At 41.3% G+C, this 19499-nt stretch overlaps 1 protein-coding gene across 2 annotated transcripts in view; it reads left to right on the top strand.

The window, feature by feature from the left end:
- The first annotated feature begins 371 nt into the window (after positions 1–371).
- TPK1 (thiamin pyrophosphokinase 1) overlaps positions 372–19499 on the top strand; it is a 302955-nt gene continuing 283827 nt past the window's right edge. Inside the window, exon 1 of one of the 2 annotated variants that reach the window (XM_059478894.1) lies at positions 372–673. In XM_059478894.1, coding sequence (XP_059334877.1) covers positions 631–673 — 43 coding nt within the window. In that variant the 5' untranslated portion in view covers positions 372–630. Of the gene's footprint in view, positions 674–9662; positions 9804–19499 lie in introns of those variants that run through there. The other variant, XM_059478901.1, reaches the window with a different exon arrangement.

Genomic DNA, 19499 nt, shown 5'->3' on the forward strand with positions numbered 1-19499 from the left:
AGGACTTTCCCTCCGAGCCAAGCGCTCGGTATAGCGCCGCCGGTGCTCGCGGCTCTTCCCGGCCTCCCCAGAGCCGCTGTACCGGGATCCGCACTGCTCAGGTGCCCAGAGAGGCCAGGTACTGCTCCGCTAGCTCCCGGTCCCCTCCCTGCCGCTCCTGTCCCCGTCCCTGTCCCTTCCCGCTCCCGCCTCAGGCGCGCACCGGCGCTGTGGGGGCGGGGCCTTCCCTTAGTCCCGCCCCTTCATCGCAGGCCCATAGGCCCCCGCCGCTGCCAATCAACGTGTCCCGCCTTTCCTTCCCGCTGATGGCCGAGCAACGGATTGCGGCGGCCATCGATTCCCTCGGCTTGCCGTGCCGCCCCGGTGCCGAGCACGTCCCGGTCCCGGTCCCTGGTCCCTGGTCCCTGGTCCCGGCCGGGGGATGTAGGAGGACGCGCGGCCGAAGGTAGCCGGGCAGCGCCGCCGCCTGTCGCCTGCAAGGGCGGGCGCAGCCGCCGCCGCGGCCGTGTGGCTGTAGGCGTTCCCCGGGGACACCGGGAAGGGGCACGGCTGCTCCCCGCCTGCCCCCCCGCCGCCGGTCCCCTCCGGCTCTCCGTGCCTTTGGCGTGTGCCTGCCCGTGCCGCGGGGCCATGGAGCGCGCGTTCACGCCGCTGGAATGCCTCCTGCCCGCCGGTACGGTACCTCCCGCCCCAGCGCGCCCGGCAGCCCAGGCAGGCAGGGAGGCGAGCGGGGCGGCCGCGCCTCCCGCCCGAGCCGAGCCTGCCTCCGCCGAGCCCCCGAGCTGCGGAACAGCGCCGTGTGACCGCCCCGCCGTGTGTCCGCCCCGCTCAGGCTGAGTTTCGGGCTCAGTGCAGCGGTTTGGTACCGTGTTAACCCGCTCTGCAGTCCAAATTGTCATTTAAACCCCGAGCCCTCCGGGTTCAGTGGGTGCTTTCCGCTTTGCTGCCGCCTTTCCTCGGCTTGGCCGGGCAGAGCGCTGCGGTGTCGCCTGGCTGTCCCGCATCTCCTGGCTGTCCCGCATCTCCTGGCTGTCCCCTAGGGCAGGGGGTCCCCGGCTTGGCATCTATCCCCCGAGTGCCTTTGGCTCCCCGCTCCTGCCCTGTGCTTTGCCTAGAGCCACCCTTGCACCCTGCCTTGCCCTTAAGTTCTGCACAGCAAAGCTTTCGGGGTTTCTTTGGCTTTCCCAAGCTATCCAACAGTATTGTGGTATTGGCACTATTCTTGAGACCCGAGAGGTGAGCTTTATTAATATGCATCATTAACCTTATTACGTGACTAAAGGATGGAGCACCTGTACTAAGCACAGGCTTATCCAAGGGCTTGCACACAGTTTGGAATAGGCACCTCTTCTTCACTCCGTGTTTGCACAGTCTAATTCAGTTGGGTCCAATTTGTTGTTCAGTGACACAATTATAAACAGTAAATATTTTTTATCTTTTTATAACATGATTTTAAGGCTGTATAAAAATCTTTTTGGCACAGCAGCTGAATTCTGACTGACTCTGCTCTTTTCTACTCTGTTGTGGCACAGACACCAGCTGCTGCATTGAGGTAACTTGTTATTTATTTACTAGTAAGATCTGTAGGAAGGGCAGAGTTTAACAGAATGCATACTTTCAACAATTCAGTGCATTTTTACGGCTAGCATTTTAAGAGCATGTTTAAATTCATTCCACTATGATACATTTTTTTAAAGTCATGCTTCTCTCTGATTCTTCAAAACTTCAGAATATGGTCAGAACTGCTAACAGGTAAAGCTGCACTCAAGGTATTCTTGCCAGAAATGTGTATTTGACAGTGTGTGGATGTGGACTTTGAGACACACTGTTGCTTTGGGGGAAAGAGGGAATGACCATGTAGGTGAGATTTTAATGGGTGAACTTTGATTCATTGTGACATTATGCCCTCTGGCATACAATAAGTGATTATTAAGTATGTAATAAGGCCAAACAAAAAGCTGGCTTTAGTTGATAAGAGGACTGGAGGGCTTGCCCTGTGAGGACAGGCTGACAAAATTGGGCCTTTCAAGCTGGAGAAAAGGTTGCTGTGAGATTGTGTGGAGACCTCATAGCAAGTGTCCAGTATCTGAAGGGGCCTGTGGGGAAGCCAGAGAGGAACTCTCCATCCAGAGCTGTAGTGATAGGACAAGGAGTAATGGGCTCAAATTCAAAGAGGAGAAATTTAGGTTATAGATAGTAGGAAGAAATTCTTTACTGTGAGGGTGGTGAGACACTGGAACAGGTTGCTCAGAGAGGCTGTGGGTGCCCCAACCCTGACACTGTTCAAGACCAGCTTGGATAAGGCCTTGAGCAACCTGATTTAGTGGGTGGTGTCCCTATCCACGGCAGGAAGATTGGAACTAGGTATTCTATAAGGTCCATTCCAACCCGTTAACGTTTTATGATTCTATAAATTTGTCTCTGTGGAAGTACCAGCATTGCTGTTTGTATTATAAGCTAGTTGTCTTTGATAGACATTGCACAAGGCTAGGGCTACCATATGTCCTCAGTTTCCAGGACTTGCCTGTCTTTTTCTTTGGTTATGTCTGGTTGGATTTGAAGATTGGAGATGTTTGTTCAGTTTTCTTGTGACCCACGGCCTTCTCATACCAGAGGGTCCAGCTGGATGCTGGAAGCTTGATTCTCTGAAGAAAAGTCTGCTACTTGCCTACAGATCAGTTGGTTGTACAGGCTGTGCCTGTAAAATGCACAGTGGTTCTTCATCAGGACCCATGTCATCATTACAGACATTCATTAGCAACTGAATTAGCCTGCTCAAAAGTATTCAATGCTGAGCAGATTTATTTGGCAGTTCCACCGTTTAAACTCTGGTATCCCACTTGGGGAACTCAGAAATAAGGTTTTTAAAATTGGATAGCTACAATGAGCCTCCTGATTTCTTCTGGAGAAAGTAGCTACCAGTAGTTCCTCCATCTGTTTGCTTCATTGGGATTGGTATTTAAGTGTCCAAATAGTATAAAGCTCATCAATGAAGAGCATGGCACTTCTTAGAAACTGAACATGAGCTTACAAATGAAACCCTTTTGAGGCCATTGAAGCACTCTGGGCCTTGCCCCTTTCCTTCAATACTATAAATAGTATTATGTATAGCAATATGCGACTGTGTTTATGGTGGGGAGACTGTGAAAGATTCATCAGCTATGTTTGAGAATTATTAATTATTTTGTTTCTCTTTTTAAAGTTGCTCAAAAATTACTCTTTTATTGATACAGGATAGAGTAAAACACTCCCAGGTTTTAGAATATTATAATATTAGATACCTGAAGTGGAATTTCAGGGCCGTGTAGGCCTTGGTAATTTTAGTCAGTGTAGTTAGAGTAAGTTCTTAGATTGTACATCTCTCTCTGTCTCACCTGATTGATGTTCAAGTAGTAGATATTTGAGAACTGCTGTGCTAACTAGTATGCTCAGGGACTTTGAACATTATTCAGTCACACAGCTGGAGCACAGTTGAAAATCACCATACTACAGTTAGAACACCGTGCTGTGGACTTCAGAACTATGTTGATTTGCTTAACATAGTTCAGAATGGGTGACAAGATAGAATTTAAAGTGGGATTGAGTTGAAATTTATGTCTTGCACAGTGGAAAAAATATTTTCATTTCCTTTTGGAAGGAAACCTTTAAAAAGTCTCACAGAAGGTTCCACCACAGAGACCTGCACACTGTGTGAAAGGGTCAGACGGAAGCTTCACAGGCAAGGCTCTTGTAGAAGGCTCATAATGATGTCACACTACAGCCTGTGAGTTCATGACAAGAGTAGCTCTGTTTATCTGGAGCATCCTTTGACAGCCTTGACATTTCTCTCCTGCTGTTTGTACCCTTCTCTTGCACTGTCATTGCCTCCTGCTGCTTGTCCCACACTGTGCCGCAGGCACTTCTGCAGAGAGACAAGTGTTTCTAATTTATTATTTTAATACCATGAACTTTGGGAGCTGAGTGTGCCGTGCTTGTGGCTGCTTAACAGTGGAAGTACTGCAGCATCCTCTAATAAGGTTGCCCCTGAATACCACTTGAGATTTTGAGAAGGGCAGAGTGCCAGTTTCCCAGGCTGAGTTCTTTCACAGTGAACGTTTTACATTGCCTGCTGCATCATGGCCTGGATTCTTGCTCATCTCCAGATGTGATTAATCAATCCTTGCCTTGCACAGTCCTTAAAGTGTGGCTCAGTATTGGTTTTATCAAGTGGAGTGATGCAGAAGGAGGATATCTTCCTCAGTTTATAATGCAACAGCTCCCAATGTGAGTGTCTTGCTTTGTGGAGGTGGAGGGGCTGCAAAGAAGTGTCAAATCTTATTTGTCCCTCTGCTCTGTCCTGTGCCTCGCTGAGGGTATGTTGGAGCTGAGCTTGCTCTGAGTGACAGGGAGCCTGTGCTACCAGTGGAAGTTGGTTTCCCTGTCCCCACTTGTCCATGCCCTGAGTCAAATGCACTCCTGGACTCCACTGTGTTCAGTATCGGTGGTTAGGACGTGGTTTGCTCAGAGACGGGTGTGCTGCCTTTATCTCACTGAAGCAAGGTCATCTATAAGCCATGAGAGACAGATCCACAACATATAGGACAAAGACTGCTTCAGAATGATGGAGAAAATATATAGTCATCTCTTTGTGCAAAGGGACTATAAAATCCTGCATTGAATTTAAAGCCAAGAGAACAAGAGGAAGCAGCAATATGCTCTGAATGCTCTTCCATCATTCTGCAAGCTTGATTGTCTCTTGCTTTACTCTGTGTCTTCTGGAAATGTTACTGGCTGTAAACGAGTTACCTCTGAAAGGATTGTCACCATATCCCTTTTAAATGCCTGGAGCTTGAACTTTTTCCTTGATGTTCCCTTTTATCTGACACTAAGGATTCAAAGGTATTTTGTGAAACAGTGACATGCTTGCCATTCAGTGAATGACCTCCAGCCAGGTACACATGCCAATGAATGTTTAAATGTCCCTTTACTAGAGCTCTGCTTGGTATCTATAGTGCATTATCTTGCCACCTAATTCACAAAACTCTGTGATAGAAATCAAGACAGTCATGGGACTAGAAAATCAACCTGATGGTCTCTGTTAGTTTCTGAATATTAAAGGTGTGTGGAAAAGGTGTGGAGTCCCAAACTATTGGATAGCTCTACAATTTTGCAGGGTTTGTGCCACAGCTGTTGGGTCAGGCTAGTGAAGTTTTCAGGTGAATCAGGTCATTCAGAAGCTGTTACTGAATTCACTTAAACTGAAAAAGTGTTAACGGGGCTGTCAGTTCTTCTAAGAGTACTACTGGCATTCCTTAATGAAATTAGGAAGCACTTCCATATGGCTGTTACATTGTTCTGTCTTTTTAACTTAAATGCTTTCAAAATGCTTTTTTATTTTTCTGTCAATGTTGCTGACCCACTCTTATTCTTCATTTCATTTAAGTAGCAACACCCTTAATCTAGTCTAGTTACCTGAAACTCATTAGTTTGTTTTTGAAGTAGCTCTTATCATTCAGCTACTCAGACCCTGCTGCTTGCTAATCAGCTGTGCTGGGTCAGCATTTGTTCTGTAAGTATTTTTGTGTAGATTACTTACAGGTGCACTTATGAGTGAAATATTACAGGCAGAATGGCATTTAAAAGACACATTCATTGTTAACCTCACTACTCTCTTTTAGATCTTTGCTTTCACTCATGGAAGGCTTTTGGAGTTATTTATTTATTATTTAATGCTTTCTGTGCAGGTGTGTTATTTGGCATGGGGTAACAAGGCATCTTAAACCATTTTAACAAGGCACATGTAACCATTGGAGCTAATAGGAAAATGAATAGATGTTTACTTATTTTTGACTTGGTTTTGTACACACACAGGGCCACCTTTTGAAACGTGTTGACTTCAGCTGCTGTTTATGTGGATGTTGGATTCTCATGTTCTGCAGTGTCTGCACTGATAGTTCCATATATTGCAGTCACGAATAGGGCATAGCTCTCTTTTGAGTGGGAATGTGATGGTGGAGGGGTCTGAGGTCATCTCAAAAAAACACAAAAAGCCAAAAAAGAAAAGAACAAATCAAAAGCTAAAACAAAATCCACCTCCAAAAGGACCACAAAGAAGCAGCCTAACAAAAAGAACCCCAAATTAACAAAAAATCTTCAAGACCTCATAGAGTATAAGAGCAATAATGATGTTACTGGAATTTCTGAGACAAAAACATTCATTACTGTTTGCCCAGATAGTAAAGCACCTGGATAAATTAAATTCCTTTTGGAAGGTCTTGTTATTTTCCATCAGCTGAGGCTTAAAGCTAGGAAATACACTAGCTGATCTCCTGTAGTCTTTTTTTTTCTTCTTTTTTCTTATCTCTCTTCTTTTTTTTTTTTTTTTTTTTCCTTTTTATTCCTCCTGTGATATAAGGAGATGGGAAATCCACTTGTTCCAGTCATCAAATGTTCATGTTTCTTGTATCCAATTACATGTGTGCAGGACCACTGAAAGCCATTTAAACTTGTTAGTGTTACAGGAGCAAAATATTAATCTTAAGAAGGTACAGGTAGTCAAAGAGAATAGTGGACTTTCAGCTTTTGTTTCTCCTCTGCTGTATTCACTTGCATGTCTCTCATCAGTCCTTAAAACACTACAGCATTTTCACACCACCTTCAGCATTATGCTATATCTGAAATCTGTGTGTATACATATATATAGAAGTTAGTTATACTTTCTGGAAGTGGAAAACAGAAGAGGCTTTGTTTGTTTTTTAGCCTGTTTACAAAGCTCATCTAAGTTTGATTTAGGGAGAAATTGAATATGAAGCATAGAAATGAAGCACTCTATTTACTCAGGAGAAAACATAACACTGGTAGATTTCAGATTTTTCAAGATCCCAAATAACAAATCCCAGGCATCCTTGTGCATTTGCTTTAGGTTTGGGCATCCTGAGATATTAATCAAAGGTTAATCTTTGTAGAAAATAGCTGCATCAAGAATGAAATTTAAAATCAAAGTCTTAAAAAAAGCAAACTAAAAAAAACAAGTAAAGAAGCCACCTGAAAACAAGTTAAAGGATTAGAAGCTTCTTTTCATTAGTCAGTTCTCATCAGCTTTCATTTCTAATTAGTTTTAGGTTTGGATGTCAGCTCAGAGGTCAGGATCTTTAGGAACAACGCTGTTAACTTTGTCCGGGGAAATTACTAGTTACAAATGTAACCATTTTTTTTTTTTTCTGTGTGACATAAAAATAACCGCGCCAGTCTCAAAGTACCATTGTTGAAAAAGGAGGGGGGATGCTTGGCTCCCTCTGCCTTCCAACCAACCAAAAATCCCAGATTAGCAAATAAACCAACAAACCACAGAACCAACTCACAAATAAGGTCCCAACAGCCCAGTAGTAGATCTTATCCAGTACAAAATGTAGTAAATCAACAGGAGAGAACTCAGATATGTACAACTGCTTTTTGGTACAACACAGAGCATTTCCTATCTCTGATTTCTACACAGAGAGGGGAATTTGCAGTGTGTCCAGCAAGGTTAATTAATTTGATCTATAGCCAAATAATTTCAAGATGGAAAATAACTGAATATCAGTTGTCCCTTCCACCAGAGTATAGCTGAAATATAACCAGTTCTTCAGATTTTTGCCTTACATTTTTCTGTAAAATATAGCTGTGGTGAATTAGATGTGGGTGTATGGAAACAGGTTGTCCATTCCATTCAGGTCTGACCTTAAACATGAGGAATATGATTAACAGTGTTTGTGTAGTATTGTCTTTGCAAAATTAAAAAGAGAATTGAGAATTTAAAGTTTTACAGGAATGTTCTGTTAGTTAAATTTTACATAGAGAGCACACTTAGTAGCTTTTGGATTGCTTTAAATTAAATCTGTTGCTGTATATCCAACCGCAGGTTAAGCTGCTGGAAGGCTTTTCCTGTAATTTCCTAGCTTTGAATTTTATTTTGAATGGCAGTTGAATTTTCACAGTGCTAGTGCTGATTCTTTGTAGCTTATGTTGATGGATTGTCTGCCAGGCTTCCTCTCTGGCAGGACAGGAGCTGGAGGGATGCATGTGTTTATCAGGCCAATTGAAATAAATAGGAAGCTGGCCAGTGAATTCAGTAGGAGCAGAACCTGTACCCTCACCATTTATTTATTTATTTATTCTGTAGTTGTGACTGGTGGTGTGGGTTCTGTTTGGCTTTATTTCTTGTTTTCTCTTGCTGTAGCTCTTTTTTTCTGGTCTATCCTTTACCCCAAATTATCTGGTCAGCACTGATACCGGGCAACACAGCAATAAGTGAATAGTTAAGAAGTATTTATATGTACAGTCTTTGACCAGATTGTTCAGTGTCTTTGGTGGTAAAAACTGTGTGTCTGACAGAAGCAAGTTGGCTTTACTGCCAAAGGAAAGTATGTTGATGTTACAAAACACTGGGAACTCGACTAGAAAAGCTTTGACTTCCATGACAGTATCAGCAAGGGTGTCTTTGGACTTGCTTGGTACAGGCACAGCAAAATGTATCAGGAAAGACATTCTTCCTTCTATTTCTTGTTTCTCTTTTTTCCACACAAACACAATTCACAACTATGTATTCTGTATAAGCACAGATGAAAGAGGAGAACTCAAGCGCCAGTATGGGTTGGGGGCCGACCTAGTAGAGAGCAGCTCTTCTGAGAAGGACCTGGGAGTCTTGGTGGATGACAGGTTGATGATGAGCCCTTGTGGCCAGGTGAGCCTATGGTTTTGTGGGGTGCATCAGGAAGAATGTGCCCAGCAGGTCAGGGGAGCTGATCCTGCCCCTCTACTCAGCCCCAGTGGTGCCACATCTGGAGTGCTGTGTCCAGTTCTGGGATCCACAGTACAAGAAAAACTACTACTATGGAACTACTTGTCCAGTGAAAGATGATCAGGGGTCTGAAATGTCTCTTAGGAAGAGAGACTGTGAGAGCTGGGCCTGTTTCATCTGAACAAGAAACTAAGAGGGGATCTTATTAATGCATATAAATGTCTCAAATTAGGGTGCCAAGAGAATGACGCTAGACTCTTTTCAGTGGCCCCCAGTGGCAGAACAAAGAGCAATGGCTATAAACTAAACCACAAGTAGCACCAGCTCAACATAAGAAAGGACTTCTTTACATTGAGGGTGGCAGAAACCTGGAACAGGCTTCCTGGAGAGGTTGTGGAGTCTCCCCTCTGGAGATATTTAGATTGTGCCTGGATGAGTTCCTGTGTAACCTGCTCTAGATGACCCTCCCTTGGCAGGAGGCTTGGCCTAAATGATCTCCAGAAGTCCATTCCAACTTTAATGATTCTGTGGTTCAGCTTTCATAGAAGAAGGGCACTGATATGCCAATGAAATCTGTGTGTGAGATTTATTTACTTCTGTATTATAGCTAATTTAAGTGTGGCAAGCAAAGCACTGACCCGTAGACCAGAGCTAAGGCTAAAGGTCTGGTTTTTCAGGATGAGTTAAAAGGCAACTGCACCTACCTGGGCAGTTTTTCAGCAGGTGATGTGACTTAAATCACTCAAAACATTCCTGGGGTTCACATGTGTCACAGAGCAGCTGTGAAAATAGCATCAATCTCCAGGTGCTCCATTTTGAGACTTTGTACTCTTGATGAAAGTTATGTATGGGGAAATCCTGGAGGCTGAAGTGAGGTTTGTACCAGGGAGTTTAAGCTGTGCATCAGTAATTCTTACAAGGCATCAAGATCTCTGTGTGCTTTAAATGTAACCGACAGCCACTAATGCAGATACTTTGATTCCGGCAACACTTTCATTTCAGGAAATTAGCGTTCTGCAAGCTGTAGAGGGTAAAGCACAGCCTTGTGAGTATAGCCTGTGTCCTCATATGGACATTGTTTCCCTGTTCAGTTTACAGATATGCTTAATAAGCATCTAAGCAGTGTTTTGCCATACTGTAAATCCAAAAGAGAAAACACGTTAGAGGGCAGCTTGAGAGTCAAGCAGCTAAAGATCTGCTGCTTGGACACTTGGAGTGCCAGACAAAGTGGTGCAGTGTCTTAGCTGCTGCAGATGCAGCAAAAATAGCTCTTGGGCAATGTGTGATCACCTAATTTCATAATGAGTCAACCTGGGCACAGTGGAGGTGATTAAGCTCTGATATGAAAGTGTTTGTCTCCATATTGCCATTTCCTACTACAAATGGAAAATTTGCCTTTCAAGTTTCCTAAAAAAGAGCATGATTTATTCTTAAAAAAAAACACAGCAAGAAAGAAGGAAAGAGGACATTACTGAGGAAACATTTGTTAAGGGCAAGTTAATGTTTGGCTTTCTGGACTCTGCACAGCAGTGTTCTTGAAATGTACAGCCACAAGACTTTGCCTCAAACTGATGTAATGACTCTGCTGTCATGAGACCCCCTCTGGAGTACTGTGTCCAGCTCTGGTGACCCCAGAATGAGGACATGGATCTGCTGGAGGGTCACACAGATGATCAAGGCGTTGGAACACCTCCCCTGTGAGAACAGGCTGAGAGCCCTGGGATTGTACAGCCTGGAGCAGAAAAGTCTCTGGGCAGACCTCAGAGCAACCTCTAAGCTTTCCAGTACTTCTAGGGGCCCTACAAGAGAGCTGGTGAGGGACTTCTGCCAAGGACATGTAATAGGACAAGGGGGAATGCGTTTAATGTGAAAGAGAGTAAGTTTAGATCACGTTTGAGGAGGAACCTCTTGACTGTGACAGTGGTGAGGCACTGGAATACGATGCCCAGAAAAGTTGTGGGTGCCCCATCCCTGGAAGTGTTCAAGGCTAGGTTGGATGAGGTCCTGAGTAACCTGGTCTAGTGGAATGTGTCCCTGCCCATTTCAGGGGGGCTGGAACTAGGTGATCTTTAAGGTCCTTCCAACCTCAACCCTTCTATGATTCTATGATATAATTTTCATTGTAGATTGGTTTTATCTTCAATTCTGTCTTTTTGAGATGCTGGTGTGTTCCTGCTGTTATCAAGAGTGCTTTCCTATTAGCTCTGCTTTCTTTGCACAGAATCCACTGTGGGAGTGACATTTAGTACTGTATGCACAGGCTTTGAGCCTTTCTAATGACTTTGGTAACTATGAACAGAGGCTTTAAATGGTCATTTTGTAGCTGTGGGAAAGAAAATCACTGATAGCAGATGTTCTTCCTTGAACTGACTTGTTGGTAGGGTTTTGCTTGGAAACTATATGTCTTAGTTCTCTGTGCCTCTGTTTGCATTACTGTTCTTATGTATTGGTGAATAGTAATGCTGCTGCTGTATTTACCTGATTAATAGTAGCAGGTTTTGTCACTTGACCTTGGGGGAGAGTTTCTTATTTTGTTTTAATATGCTGTCCTGTCATAAGATCAAAAGTTAAAGAGTTTTGTTGGCGCAAAAATTTAAGTCAGTAGGAAGTTTGATCTGCTGTGTAATGTTTTTACTGTGTTTCTGTGACCATGTTTGTCTTTTATTTGTTTCTCCTCGCACCCACAACTGCCATAGTTGTGTTGACAAAGCCCCAGATGTACACCCAGTTACACAGAAAGCAGTTGCTGCTTGGGAGGAGCAATAGCAGTGCTAGACAAAAGAACAAAAAGATTCCTTTCCTTCAGTGTATATAACACTCCATGAGAAGGTTTTTTTAAAAGCAACATGGACAGAGTGTTTTGTAACATGGACATGTTTGGCGTGTCTCCTTTCGCTGCAGCAGGCTGTCTTCCCTGCTGATGAAGTGTGAAGGGTGTGTGAAATTATCTGTCAGTGTCTGGCGTCCCCAGAGAGGACAGGGAGTGATGAGAGCTGGGTTGTGGCCTTGGGTACCACTCGGTGGCGATGGCCATATGGTGTGGGACAGGGGGCACTTCCAAGGGGGTCACAGCAGATGTTTTGATGGCATGCTTGTTGCCAGAAGCTTTGTGTCAGCCAGCTCCAGTAAGGGGGGGTTAGAGCTGTCCCAGGGGTGCACTTAAGGAGGAATGCTCTTTAGGTAACACAGTGTAGTCTGTTATTTGCATTGGAGTCAGCTGTATTTTGTCAGGCAGACAAAGGTATTTGTGAGATGCAGAGGTTGGACATAGGAGCCAAACAAATTCATACCTGAGTCAGGTACTGATCTTTTACATGGGAAAGAATAGCCAACCATTTGAATACTCACCTGGAGGAACACTGATATAGAATTTGCCTTAATTGCAACTCAGCTTGAAACCAGGATGAGTTTCAGGCTATCCTTTATACAAAAGGCTAAACTAGATTGTCAGAGTGATCCTTTCTGGCCCCTTAGTCTATAAAAACACTTGGCCTGCCAGAGACTTGTTTTCCTTTCTCTTTAAGTAGAATGGACAGACTTGTGAGGAAAGAGAGAAATGGTTATATCTGAGAATGGGTATGTCCTGCAGTATGAAGTGGCTAGTCATGTGAAACAAAGGAGGTGTTGGAGAATAAGGAGCAAATTTCAGAGCTCTTGCAATGCAATTCAGAAATTTAGAGGATGGTACTTCTTCCTTATGTCTTGAGTAAATTGCATTTCTCAAATGGAAAAAAAAAAAAAAACCCGAAACACCCAAAAACCCTGTAATATTTTGGTATTGTTCCTAAGTATCAAGAAGAAGTTACTGCAGTAAGATTTTACTACACACTGTGCTGAATTTACTGTTACCGTGAATTTGGTTACCGTGAGCTATCAAAAGCTTTGAAATTATTTCCATAGAATCTATTCTTATTTATCTATAAATATTATAATTGTGAATCCCACAAGGAGAAAAAAAAAAGCTTGGATTTAGACAGTGAAATGAATAGTTATGCTAAACTTATATAACATTATGCACAACTATTCTGTTTCTTGCTGGATTTACATTTCTTGAATACATTTGCTGAAATAAATAGCCGGTTTCCTTTGGGAGCAAGTTGGAACTGAATAAATGTAAGGCCTCCAAATATTAACAAAGAGGCCGAACTCTAAACCAGTGTAGTTATGCAGCCCATATAATGTAAATTAGAACAGTAGAGAGGAAATCTAAAGTTAATGCATAGGAAGAGATAGTAATATTATGTGAGAGTTTATAAACTTCTAGTTTTGTAATCTTGTCCTTTGCTGTTTAGTCTTTGCTTCTCTTCTTTTCCCCAAGCAGCAAATACATATGGAAAATGTACATTTTATGATACAAATACTAGGTAAAAAGAATTTTGTGATTTACTTGAGAGAAGGAGCCATGAAAAGAGGAGAATTTAGGAAGGAGATCCTACTGTTCTATTCAGTGGAAGAACCTTTGCAGCTCACAGTGTATCTGCACAGAATTGTCCTATTCAGTTTCCCCAAGAGCATACATAACAGACCTTGGAAATATGCACCAATTATATTGCAGTTGGGTAAGAAGTGAATTTCAGTTATAGCAATGATGGCTTGAGTTAGATATTTGGGGAAAAACATGTAAGTAGCAGGAGGAAGCACTGAAATACATTATTTGAGAGGATGAAGTCCCTGTTGCTAGGAGTCTTTCCTTTTTCAAGGGTACACGGAGAAGAATGAAGTAAAATCAGAAAGAGAACTGAGGCTACCTAGGGGTAGAAGAATAAACCAAATGTACAAAACTTCAGTGTACAAAACTGTAGAAGATTGAGATGGGAATTTAAGAATCACATCTGTAGAGTCAGAGGCAGTTACCTGTGTGCATGTTGGTCTCAGAAGGGAGGACAGGCCATCTCTGCACACATTCTCACTCAGGTGATCAGACTGCCTTCACCTGGGCTGCTCAGGCCAGCAGGATTTGTTCTTGTGGTCTATAGGGCTCATCCTGCAAATTAATGATGCTTTCTTCTGCAGTACAATAATAACATTTCTTTTTAGCTCAATCACAGATGGTGTCAAAAGTTGACAAATATATGAAAAGAGGTATGAGGAGTGTAAGCTCTGTAAGTTCTGAAATATGGAGGGAAAACTGGGTGTAGAAATTGCTATGAGTTTTCCAGATGGTGAAATCTGCCTCTGTAATTTCATTTGATCTGTTTCCATATTGCTGATAATAAGCACTTGAATTTGTAGAGGTTTCAGAGGGATTACCTTGGAAAAAACCCTGAACATTTTCAAATTCTCGTATATTATTAGTTTTTACAGATGATCTTTCATATTGATGAGAAACATAAGTGTGTTCTATAGCCTGTGATGAATTTTCCAGGAATATGCTTTCTCTTTCTCTCCAAAAGAGACTATAAATTTTCAAAAAGAAAGCTTCTTTCAGATAATAGATCCTAATTTTTTTTTCAAAAGCTCCAATTATGTGTTTCCAAGGGTAAAAATCAGCAAGAGAATGCATCTGCAAAGAGTTTTTCTATCGTTTAATTTACTTCATAGTGAAAGAGTTAATATATTTAGTTTTCATGCATATCACTCTTGAGAAAAATTCTGCTGTCACTGTAGTTTCTGTAGTCATTATCTCCAGTGAGAAAGTGTGTCTCAAGTCACAGGATTTCTGTTGAGTTGAGGTACATCAGTTATGGAATGTCTGCATCGTGTTCATCTGCTGCATTGGCAGATGGCTGAGGTGAACATCTACCCTCTCTTCAGCTTTAAAAATCAGAATTGGTGGCAGCTTTGTCAAAACATGTCAGCATTTGAGGGGTGGTGTGCAACAAACCACTGGCTCCACAACACATTCTTGGCACACAAACTGGGGCTTTGAAACAAGCTACATTCTTACTATACAGCTGGGGGTTTTGGTGGGAGTTTTTTTGTTAGTTGTGTTTTTTAGTTGTTATATACATAAAGTTTGAGCTCCTAACCTGCAGCAGTTAGGGGAAGGGTGTGACACTGAAATGTTTTCATTGATACCTCACATCATGAGATGTGTGCTTTGCTTACATTGCGATTTTTGCGTAACCCTTTAATTTGTTTTGGTAGCCCTGCATAGGTCTGTGAAATGACTGTACTTAGTAACTCATAGCAACTGCTTCAGAGGAATTAAGTGCTTGCAGATCACGAGGGGAGAGCAGGAGGCTGGGGAAGACTATTTCCTGGACTGTTATGTCCTAAGTTCCTGGATAGTTTGAAGTCCCCTAGGGAAGGAAAGAGGGGTAGCAGTAGTGCTGGTTTTTCTGCTACTCTCTCACAGTAGGCTGTGATCATAGATGGCACAGAAAATAATATCATAAAACTGAGGGAAGGAATGAAGCAAGATGCAGGAAAAAATATGAGTAATCTCTAATGACATAATGATTTGGATTAACTTGGTAGATGCCAAAAGCCATTTCTTTTTATTAAGAAAAGACAACATCCTGCCTGAGAGGACAAAGATGACATTTTGTTCTTTAGGGGCATAAAACTAGTTTTCCTGATTATTCCTGACATCTTTTCGTTCATGCTATGGGCTTCCTTAGAGGTTAGAAGCAAATAACCAATCTCTTGTGAGAGTGAAACAGGAATGGAATGTGTTAAAGGATTGAAATGTACTCACATTGGCACCAAATCCTAAAATGATGGTGTTGGAATTCCAGAATAAGATGATGGGGAACAGCATGAGATACTTAGAGTATGTTACAGAGGCAGACACAGTAAACTTCTCTGAATGTAATACAGAAAAGTCTCTATTAAGAAGACATTTACATGCACCTAATACTTCTGAAGTTTAGGTTTAACTAGAAGGGTGGACTTTAAATGTATTATTGCTCTATTTTTTCACACCCTCAAGTCCTCACAGGACATCTGTGGTAGAGGAGGTAGATAACAAAACAATATTCCTGTCTTGAATGCTTTAAAATCTCATCTTGCAAAGAGCAGCCTCCTGTCTGAGCCTGGCTCTTCATGGTGTCTGCTCTACATGGAGGTGCCCAGAGCCTGTGCAGAGGCACAGCTTATACAGCACTGACAGCCAAAAAAGAGCAGCTAAAATAGCACAGGTATGGAAGAGGTATTTTGCAGATCATAACACATATATAGAAATTCAAAAGATAGCTGAAACACTATATGTTGTTCTACAAACCTGGTAATTCATTTCCATTTTTGATATCCTAGTGCTTTACCACATTTTGTATGTATTAGAGAGGGTTTGTTCTGACACTACAGATGTTCATTCAAGTTCACTGTTTCTCAGCTATTAAGTACAAAGTTGTCATTTTTTCCTTCATAACCATGAAATTTATTTTTTGCCTTAAATATTAATATTGCTGGTTATTCCACTTTTGTGCAATGGTCCCTGGAAAAGGCTTTTTTATGCTGCACAAACAGTTACATTTTGTCAGTTTTTTCATTTCCAATTATCATGAACCTGAAGGTACATAGGTTTCTTTCCCAAGTCCTATGATGCATAATACTGGGTAAGCTTTTAACCTTGTTTTGCCTTAGTTCCTCATCAACAAATTGGAGGCAATTATACTTTCTGAAATGTTGAAAAGTTCTGAAGTTTAGCCAATAGTAAGGGCACTTTTTTTCCTTTCTTTTAATGTTCATGTTAATTGTGGGTTCTAATATAATACTGTTTGCTTAGAACCTAAAGGACATTCCTTAAATCCTTGCAGAAAGGATGTCATTGCTATTTCTTAGATTAAAGCCTCTGCTGCTGACAGTTTGAATGCCATCATCAGAAACAAAGCAAATACAGTTGAACAGATGTGGTATAAAAAATATACTGGTCCTACCAAGAGGTTTTTTTGGCTTGTTTTTCTGAGATAGTCTGTTCATAACGTTGCTGATTTGACTGCTGTTTTCAGTTCATGATACAGCAAATTACAAAATCTGTGACAAAATCACAGAAAAAAGTATTTTTAGGAAAGACCATTCAGAATATTATTATATTTAGGAGCTAAATTAAGAGTTCTGTCCTTTCAGAGGTAATCTCACCATTGTGGAAATGCAGCTGACTGCTGATGGGCCTCTGGCATTTCATGACAATATTTATATAAACCGAGAGCAAGCTCTGCTTTTTTCAGCAAAGCAAAGAGAAGAGATTCATTTGGTTTGGGGATTATACCACCAGCCCATCACACAGTGCTAAATGTGATGTGTCTTTTCAAGTGACCTTTATCTTAACTTTAATATTTCATAGCATCTTTGGGGAAGCTGTTTTATCTGATTCTTTCATGTGTGAAAATTTACTTTACCATCCTTTAGCACCTTTTATGCTGTTTCAATAGATATTTATGTTTCTACATTAATAATAGTGTTATGAACAGACCTGACTTTTTGGGTATTTAAAATGCTTTTACAATATTAGAACAGTACTTATACCATTTGTGTGATGAAAAATTCTGTCAATCACGAGTAAAGATGGGATCAAAGATGCTGAGATTAGAAATCCTTTTTTGAAAGTCATGAGTTTTAAATAATAAGTACTTTTCTTATTAAGCGTTCAGTTGCAGGAACAGCACCTGTAGCCTCTTTTGAAGGTTCAGATTCCCAGTCCTTTCAGAATGAGGCACTGTAGGTGGAAATAATTGGAAAATAACATTGAAGGTTTCTGTGCCTATTTGAGTGTGAATGGATGGATGTCAGACCTAATTAGGCCTACTGAGAAAAACATAAATGTCAATCGTTTTTTACCAAATGCATCCAGCTTCTTTTGAGATTGTGAATGGGGTCCAGTGAGCATACAGCCTGCTTTATGTCACCTTTCTGTCTAAGGTCTTTAATTTTGTCCCCTGTGATAGATGGCATTTGATTTTTCTTGAAAACAAAGTCAAAGAACTTGAAAGTAGACATTGCCACTCCAGTGCTTGCTTAGCTGATGTGTCCACTTATAACTTAACTAATGCAGAGCATTCAATGAAAATGGTCCTTTTTTACCTCCCAGTGCTCCATAGGATTTAACTAAATCACAAAGCTGTGTTTCTTTTGTTGGAAACTTGATAATCCCTCCAGTGCCTTGTTTAACCTATTTTTTTATTCTATAGCTATGATTTTATCAAATCCTTTTAGAAGTATGAAATGCATTTCTGTTTTCAGCCATGATTGTATGTAAAAGGATCTTTTCCCCTCAGTTACCTTAGGGTGCACCTATTGTGCACACTGGTATTAATCTTCTTGGTGAGTTACTGTGGTGTTGCTGTGTCATCATTAAATATGTACTGTCCTTCAAATCTTTTCTCTCTGAGTGGGTTCTTAAGAAATATTTCCAAAATTCCAGCTGTGGGCTCTTGTAATTTGCTAGAAATAAATAAGTTTCCCTGGGGAATCCCTTAAGAGCATACTAGGAATAAAAATGATATTGTCTAGAAGTGGCATCACTCAGTCTGTAGAGTCTCTGATTGTGCTGGCAAGGAAAGAATGCACCTTTTAAATTTGTTTGGGGAATCTGGAGAGAACTGGCAGTTTGATATTATCCACATGAGAAAGTTTTATTAAAAGGCATGAGCCCCACTGGGTAAGTAAACTTTTACAAATCCCTTTATGGACTCTATTTTGTTATGTGAAAGCAGCTTCCTCCATTCATCTTAAATATGTCCCTAAGCAAAAGAACTAAAAAAAAAAAATCCCAACTAAAGTAAAACTATTGGGAGATGAAGGAAGAGTATCATGTAGCTTTTTTTCCAAATATAATTAAGTTGTTGAAAATCATAACTTCCAGATATCTATTCAGCATTTTCTTGGAGACAGTCCCTTACTGGGACTGGACAGGTGATGGGTAAGTCTTTAATTTTCCAGTGCTAGCATTCAAATCATCGAAATCGGAAGAAAAATCATAAAAGGTCCTATTTTGGCCCCAATTTGAATAATAGACTGAAATTTTGGTAACTGTTCGCATGGCTTGTCACTAGAAAACTTAAGATTTGAGGAGCTGACTCCCTGCTTTCAGTGTCTCACTTCCTAGAGATCAGGCAGTCCTTGGAACTAAGTTCTGTGCCTTGCAGTTCTCAAGATTCAACAAACATGTGGCCAGTGCTTGTAGCACTACATGGTCTGGAGATTCCCCGTTCATTGTGCTTCTGCCACTAGAGTTTGGCAGTGATTTGTATGTGATTGTGATTCAGATTAGCAAAGTAATCGCCACGCTTCTGAGGGCTGAGACTTTACTTTTTGCAGATGTGGTCATTGAGAATAAGTGTATAGGCTGGCTAATACACTTACTCATACAGAGTGTGTATAGGCTGGCTAATTGGAATTAAAAGGGTAATTACTGGGAAAATGCTTATTCCTTTTCTCTTGAGAACACACTGTTCAACAAAGTCATTATTAAGCAGTTATATATTATACAACAGTACAGGTTTGCTTGATGCTATGTGGACAATGCCCTAAGTTTTTCAAAGGCTAAATTAGCAAGGGATGTTTCTGGATAACAGGAGAGGGTTTTGTTATCTGTTTGCACTTCTTGCATGTTCTGCAGTTAGGGAACGTTGCTTTTAGGATGCTCTTTTATTACTTTCTTTGTTGTTGCTGTCCTTATTTCTGAAAATTTCCCAAAGTTATTTCATATTATCCCATTATACTTTTTTGAGCATGAGGGATGCATTATTAAGACAGACTAGCAAACAGTATTTAAAAGGAATTAAAACCTGTATTTGGATTGAAATATGTCCTGAAATATGAGGCGTCTAGGATAGGGGAAATTAATCTGTAGACTAGT

Source organism: Ammospiza nelsoni, chromosome 1 (genome assembly GCF_027579445.1).
Source record: "Ammospiza nelsoni isolate bAmmNel1 chromosome 1, bAmmNel1.pri, whole genome shotgun sequence".
In the NCBI taxonomy this organism is placed as follows: Eukaryota; Metazoa; Chordata; class Aves; order Passeriformes; family Passerellidae; genus Ammospiza; species Ammospiza nelsoni.